The sequence below is a fragment of the Mizuhopecten yessoensis genome, unplaced genomic scaffold (assembly GCF_002113885.1).
Source record: "Mizuhopecten yessoensis strain PY_sf001 unplaced genomic scaffold, ASM211388v2 scaffold8841, whole genome shotgun sequence".
Taxonomy (NCBI): domain Eukaryota; kingdom Metazoa; phylum Mollusca; class Bivalvia; order Pectinida; family Pectinidae; genus Mizuhopecten; species Mizuhopecten yessoensis.
Window position 1 is genome coordinate 1,092,292 of NW_018407749.1, and position 8,186 is coordinate 1,100,477.

At 35.5% G+C, this 8,186-nt stretch overlaps 1 protein-coding gene across 1 annotated transcript; it reads left to right on the forward strand.

The window, feature by feature from the left end:
- The first annotated feature begins 6,220 nt into the window (after positions 1 to 6,220).
- Positions 6,221 to 7,387, forward strand: LOC110456775 (growth hormone secretagogue receptor type 1-like). The gene has a single exon (XM_021507733.1). It carries the CDS (start codon positions 6,221 to 6,223, stop codon positions 7,385 to 7,387), a length of 1,167 nt encoding a protein of 388 aa, XP_021363408.1.
- The last annotated feature ends 799 nt before the right edge of the window (positions 7,388 to 8,186 follow it).

Below are 8,186 nucleotides of genomic sequence, written 5' to 3' on the forward strand. Positions count from 1 at the left end.
ATGCTGGGTTTTTTAAAATTCAGATATGAGTGACTGGTTTGTTTCCTTCATATAACGCAGGAGAAATCAGCCAGGTCACACAATTCTTTGACGTTATCAGGACCGATATTCTTCGGATAGTATCAATGAGATTAATGCATTAAATCTATAATAACTCATATACGGGAAATGATGCACAGCAATAGGGTACGTCGCCAGAAATTGTATTCGCTCTGCAGGGACCGTGCACGTGCTGTCTGCCTTTTATATTGGTATCTCATCAGTTTGTCACGAAAACTTCGAATTCCGATTGGTATTGTTATAATGCTTTGGAAATTGTTTTTATTTTAGTTTCATGCTTTACTAACTTTACACATTTTTTGTACCATTATGTTTATGAAGGGAATTAGTCGTAACGACTTTATCACAAAAAAGGTCATGCCAACGTTCAAAAATCGCTTCGAAATTCGTTGAAATTGTTGCTAGGACAGCAACTTGGAAAGCATGCAACAGGGAAACCCAGGAAGGATCATTCAGTTGTCATTATATCATTGGGAATATTCCGTTTCCTTTTGCAATATAAATTTAATATTGACGTTATTTTCACTACCTCCGTTTCGTCTTTGATAAATGACATTACTTTAGAAGCGAGCCCCACAGAAACATCCGGTGTACTATTCTCCTTGCAAGGTTTTGATTATACTTGGCTGTTTTCCTGCTTTCTTTGATGTCGTTTTAAAAGCATAGACATATGAAAATAAAACGGACATTGTCTGGTAAGAACGTGGCTCGGATATCATATATCCTGGTTTTTTTCAATTGCCAACCCGTGCTCGCAAACCAATTAGCTGTAATAGTGCACCGGCCATCATTGATTTGACCTCACAATGAATCATAATCTCCAAACAAAGTGCTTTGTTCGGTGGAAGACTATTTGTTTCAAGTTGATCTCGAGGATGATAATTTGTTGAAAATATCTATCTCCATTTCTATCGCCCACATATGTATCAAAGTCCGTACTTTATAATTTAAGTGGAATTGTTTCTTACATATTTTCTAAAAATAAATCATATTCGAAAGCTAGTTCATTGTCCACCTCCAACATCCATGAGATACTACTGTCGGTGGAAAACGTGGTACTGCTTATACTATAACTGTCCTTAAACCTGCTCCTCCATGTGTTAGAGTTCATGAAATGAAAGAAAGTTATATTAGAAGATTTCTTTGTACGGGTTTTATAAAATATGAACCTTTTGTCATCTACAGTATGTTTTTTAATGCTCTTCCTAAAATTTTGCCGTAATAATATTTGATTGAAGTCGGCCCTGGACATAAAAGGGTCTCTCAGAGATATGAGAGCAAGAAGGATATGAACTAGTATATATTTGTTAAAGAAGATAGAGTCTGTCAGGTAAATCCCGACAAAAACACGACACCGTTAAAAAAGTATAAGGGGAATCAGACCAGACACTCCGGAAGGGTAGGAGTTTTCTGTTTCATCGACGACACCCTCGATGTAAATTTAGGTCAATTCCAAGAAATGCCACGCACTTTAACAGAAAAATGCGGTACTTACATGTCACTCTTGTAAAATACTATCCGCTTCCTACCGACTCGGCTTTGGAGAATTCTCTATAGCTCATTTGGTAGAGCATAAGACTAGTATGCCAGAGGTCCCGGGTTCGTTTCCTAGCGGAGACATTGAAACATAATGACATATGTTACATACATAAAGTAAAAAGCACCATTATAAGCATAAGCAAGTGTATCGACATTCATAGCACATGATAAAAACGTATTTCCCTTTAAGAACGATAACAACCATACACTGGAAACCCTATGTTGTAAGTTTGTTCAACCTTGTGTTCGTAAGGCCGATATCCATCAGGGAAGTCGAAGCAAGTTATTGCGTACCGAATCAACTGCCACAAATAAAGCAACAAGAACCTTAACAGATAAAGAATGCTTTAAATACGAATTTCCATGTTTCATTTTACCTTTGTGATAACAATTATATTAGGCATTTTACTGTTTTGAAGACGTCCTTGATATTTATATAGAACATTGATACTGGATACTGGTCACTCAAAGCGGCTCCAAATACAAATATCTGCTTGACGGAAATATGACAGAAGGTTTGCGACTTCGTGGTATTAGGGCCACACTTTATCATTCTCTGTGCTAAATAGCTTAACTGACCTACCTAAAAAAGTGTAAATATCAATGATTTAAAACAGCATGTTGACAACTTTCTTGCGATGTTCCTCATACTTATTACATCAACTATATGCTTCCGGGTCATGGTTCGAGAACGAAAGAAAATCTTCAAACGAGTTCCCGCAGCAACAAGATCTATGCACATTATATGTATGAGGGAACATATTTTGGTATAGCCCATTGGTGGTTCTTATCAATGAACGTCAGCATACAAACTTCTAAGCTGAATGACGTCCGTTATTTGTTGTCATAGAACCAATGTATATAATGTAATGAATTAATACCATTACAATGAATTTATCCTGAAGTAAGGTACATATATTCGTAATCGGTTTCTGCGTAATCCGTTCTTCAGCCATTAATAAATACTCCTTATATAGCACCAGGATTACCTGTATGGCTAATCCAATCTACGACGTCATCATCAGCATCCCGGTCATGTGATCCCTTCGCCAGGTCGAAGCAATAAGATTTAATCTCAAAATATGTTATTAGCAGTCTGACCGTCTCAAAGTGACAGGAAGGAGTGAGAATTTTATGTGTGGTACAGGTACGTAAAATTATCGTAATTGCAGTTTGATAAGAATAATGCAAAACCCATTGTACAGGGTACTTTATATTTATTTATTACTTTTATGAGTAATATATATTTATATATATATATACATATGAGTGTGCATACACTTGTATAGTGTAAAGAAACGTTCGTTTTTATACATAGTATACATTATTTGTATATAGTGTTTAAAAACGTAATTACATGTAAAATATTTGTATACAATAGTTTATAATAACTAAAAATGCTGCTTGCCAAGCCCAACGCTGAAATCAATTACACGGCGGTTTATCTGTCGTGCTGTAATGTAATTTCTACCAGTTTAGTTCCTGCCCTAAGCTGGATATTTTTACATTTTACATCATATGTGTTCGTGCCTGTGAGTTTGGATGAGGATGTAAAATCGTAACAAAAGAAAACATTACTTTGTTCCTGCACAAATGTTTGTTTCATCATTTTATCAAGCATTTTGTTTAAAATTTACCAGGAACGAAGCAGAGAAATATTTCTAAAAAAAGGCTTGGAATTGTCACGTAAATATAAGATAGCGAGATGCATCATGAAATCACTTTTTATATAATATTAACTGTTATGTAGTACATGTATTTATATTAACAAAACATACTTTGAAATTACGCTTACATAGGTACACAATGGTATTATAGATTACAGAAAAATGAAGATCTCTGGGTAACATAAGAAGGTTTGATAATGCCGATTGTAGCAAAACAAAGCACGTTCCACATGATTAAACATTAGTCTTTAAGTGAACATTTGATCTTTAAAGAGATCGTAAATAACGCTTAAAACATTGGTTACGATGATACAATATCAAGGTACCAAATTACAGTAAACTGGATTGAGCGTAGACATCTCCGAACGGTAAATCATTTCAATCACTTCTTTGAAGTTCTGCATGCTACTATGTTTGCGTACGTACTTGACAAAAACCTTTTCTCCTCAGTTACTACAATCTGTAGTTCGCACCAAATTCATTATATTTTAGGGCTGAGGCTAATCACATGATCTCTTTTGATCATTGTCATAGTCAGTCGTTCCTTACATCGGGTTTTCATGACACAGTAACAGATTAACAGTGACAGACATACCATGTAACAACGTGTGTATGATAATTAAATACTATTACCTGCTTCCAGAAAGAACAAGGCTTGCTAGATAACCAAGGAAAGGCCTACCTGAACAGGTTTTTTTCCAAAGACAAAAAACTAGAAAATCATGCTTCTGTACAACAATCTTTCGGAACACCCATTAGTGATAAGGATACGGACCTTCCTAGTTTTTATTGGATTCACAAGAATTCTTATAAACAACGTTTTATCGTTGGGTCTTCTAGTTGCTCAACTAAGCTATTAACCAAATTTCTTACTAAAATTCTCAGTATCAAGTCGGGGTTAAAGTCGTATTAGGATAATGTATATTCAAGAAGTGGAATAAACTAAATAAAGATTAAAAAAAAAATCAAAAGATCTTTTTATCGATTTTAAACATCTTTTCCTCAAAAATGTGTGTTACACCACCTTTTCCTCATACCAAACTAAAGGAACGCCTGCATGTACATTCTTTTGTTATGCGAACTTTCATTCAGGGGTACGGCGACATAAAGTTAAGGTTGTAAATTATTTTGAACTTCTTTACAAATTCGTTAAAAGTAAACGAAAGCCAAACCTAAATATATTGAGGACGATATTGTGAGAATAATTGAGTTCCTGGTTGACAATAACTATTTTGAGTTTGGTGGCAAGATTTTCCTGCAGACTGTGGAACTGTGGAATAAACACTTCCTCTCCTCTGGCCGTTTTGTTTCTGTTTTTAACAGAAGATGAATTCATTGTACAGACGTGGGTAATTAATCAACCCATGATGTACCACATTCACACAAGCTGCTCGTTGACCATACACCTGTTACACCTGTCAGGGAAACACACCTGATAATACAGTTGCATTAATTAATTACACTAAGATAGCTTAACATTAAAATGATGCCTTCAATGTGCCGTCGATCACAATATCTATGCACTCCGTCTAAATTCACGTTTGTTTCACAATCAATATTTATTTCTTTAATATAAATAAATTGAAAAATGATACCTAAATTTATGAAATTAAGAGATATTTACTTGTTTGAATTGTTGTATGCTAACTGTTGCAGGTAACATGTGGTCAGCGCATTACACGTAGGTTTGGCCATCGTTAGCACATTATAACCATGACAGCTTGTAGTCATGGAGCCATGTTAGCTTACAACTAGTACGATAAAGGTACTTAGTGGGTTATTCTAAGAGAACAAATTAAGTTTGCATGTGCAGGATACGCCAGTGACAGAATGTGGACTAATCTTTATGGCGTTGAATTGACTTTCCAACAGAAGAAAGTAGGTTTTTTTACATTTCATTCTAAGTCAGGATTATTTATCAAAGGGATCATTACATGAGATTAAAGGGATACTTTTCCCCCATTTTATTGATTTCGTATATTAATTATTCTTTTAGTGTTTACAGTATTTTACCAACAGTTTAACCCCTTAGATAACAAGCAAAGATGTTTTGGGTACACCAAACTTATTAAAGGCCTCTCCTCTATAGTTGTAAAGAAGATTTTGACAGTGATAATACATTGCCAGATAGCAAAAGTAATGCCGATATTGGTAAAATGAAATTAGAAATTACAAACAAAAACAGAAGGTTAATTTTGTATCCAATAAGATAAACATTTTACTTATGCATGCCAGGGCACATACTTATTACACACTATGGCCATATTCTCTGTCCAAGTGTAAATATAACTAAAACCTATTATTTACTCGCGTGAGGGGCGTATGTGACCTCTAACTATGGCGACCGAGTGTGTCTACTCCAGAGGTTATATATAAAAACAAAGCAGAACAGAAGGGTGATAAAGATGTGTTGTCTTAAACAGCCATATCAGTTAAAGATTCAGTCCTTTATTCACTTTCCTAATGGTCTATTTTTTATTTGTACATAGTTTTTTTTCTTCCTTAAATTATTCAAAGTGTAAATGAAAAACCATATATAGACATATTTTGCGGTTTATGTAATAAAATTCATGAATGTGAAAATCAAATCATATCCTGGAAATTCAAGCTTATTTTCCTGTTCGGGTCAAAGAACACATGATTTGTGAAAAATTAAACAATATAATGTTATGAAGCGTTATTTAAAACATGATACGACTAATTTTTCATTATGACTTATTTTCACAACATATGTGTACTATTAAATAAATCAGAAAGCTGTGTTTAACCGTATATGTATATAAACCATTTATTAGCGGCGTAATGTTTAAGATAGATGAGAAGTTATGTATGAATGTTTCCCTTGCCTATGTGTACATATAACGCAATTGGACTAAAGTGACTTACTTTTCAATTAGTTTTGTTGTATATATCTTTTTGTTTTAAATATCTCATTGCAGATATCTGCTTTTAAAATGAACGACAGCGTATGTGCATACGACTACTCGGTGGTAGAAGACCTCCAAGGAAAAAACATCACAGATGGTGACAGACTAAAATGGCCGTGTCAGCTGAGGGTTCTCTGGGTAGATATTCTCCCGTTTGTAACACTTGTCCGTGGTCTGCTTTCTTACGGGACATCCATAGTCATCATACTTGGTTTAATTGCCAACTGTATATCCGTAATTGTGCTGACCCGGAAGCACATGCGAAAGTCCACGACTAATCTGTATCTCTCGGTCTTAGCCGTTTACGACATGCTTTCACTCACAATGAACTTTATGATCGGAGTTTTGAGGGGTCAAAACTTGGCAGTCAACAAGGATTTCCAAGATCATGAGTCGCTCTGTAAATTTCATGGGGTAATTGTTGAGCTCTTTAACCTTTTATCAGTCTGGGTGATCCTGTCATTCACAGTGGAAAGATTCATTATGATAAAATTCCCTCTGAAAGCCAAGGCCTTGACAGTTCGACGGGCAGCACTAGCGATTACCGGAGTGTCCTCTGCAGTTTTCCTCTTCTCCATGCACAAAATCGCCGTTTCCGGTTTCGAAGGAGATTCTGTGTTCGGGTACAAAGCTTGTAAGACGCGGCGTGCAATAACTCCGGAAATCATATATTTTTATGTAGCATTCAACACATGGCTGCCGACTTTTATCATTGTTGGTCTTAACGCCTTAATCATCTTCGAAATCCGAAAAAACAGCATCAAACGGAAGGCAATGACAACCACATCGCTAACAAAGAAAGATGAAAAGGCCACTAAGCTACTGCTTATTGTATCAAGCACTTACGTGATCCTGATTTTACCTCTAGGTTTGATTCAGTCGACTGAACTGATTTGGAATACAACCGCTAAAGTAAACCCCGGTCAACAAGGCTACATAGATTTCCAGTCAACTAAAATCAAACTTAAATGGGCCAGGGCATTTTTCTTTTTCTTCTATCAGTTTAACTTTGCGATCAACTTCTTTCTGTATGTTTCATCCTCATCTGCAACAAGATTTCAAGCAACCCTGCGGAAATTGTTCGGAATGAAGGTCAAGGACGAAGAAATGACATGGATGCGCACGCAAGCAACGAAAAGTAATGCCGTTGCGCCAAGCGCACCGTCTGCATCTGTAGTTCCTGTTGAATCCTAGACTAATCATTTTGCGTGGTAAATGTGTTACAACCATTATTATAATGTGATATATCAAAACGAACAATAGATATTAGTTTCAGACCATGTGCATTCAGAAATGAGGGCGGAATTGTAGGACATAATTTGAGGTGAGATTTTGCTTGACTGACACTTTACGTCATTTACTTTATCTTTTATCTGAAAAAAGGTCTACATATTTGTACAACCGTACATATTTCTTGATTGCAAAAATATGGTTGAGACGTTGTTAATTATTCAAAACAGGATAATGGCAAGCGTTGACTGACAGTCGCGTTATTTTCATCATCTTCAGAAACTTTTATCATGTTGTAGAATAAACACTATTTTGAGGAAAGTCGGTGAATCAAAATGACTGAATTTTAGTTCTGAAGGTTCTTGTCTTTGTGGGCCAGAGCGTAGCAGATAAAAGTTTGACGCTCAAACGGTCTAACACAAGCCAGAAAATGTTCTTAGAAAACCAACTTGTCTTTTTACTTTTTCATGCTGAAATTAGACGAGATTATGCAATATTATGTCTTAATTCTTGATTCACCAAAGGCAAATAAATGACACAGGAAATTACCTTTCAAATTGATTTGGTTTCTGTCATAGGATCTCGTGCAACTTCTCGCTTACGACCCAAAATGTTTAACATCGTTTCACTAGTTCAAATCAAACATGACATTGTTAAAGTGGTTGATGTCTGTGATCATTGTTATTATTCCTCGTGTGAATCGCGCTGAGATACGATTGAAAACGATAGCATGCATGAATATTATTTTGAATAGTACAGAACT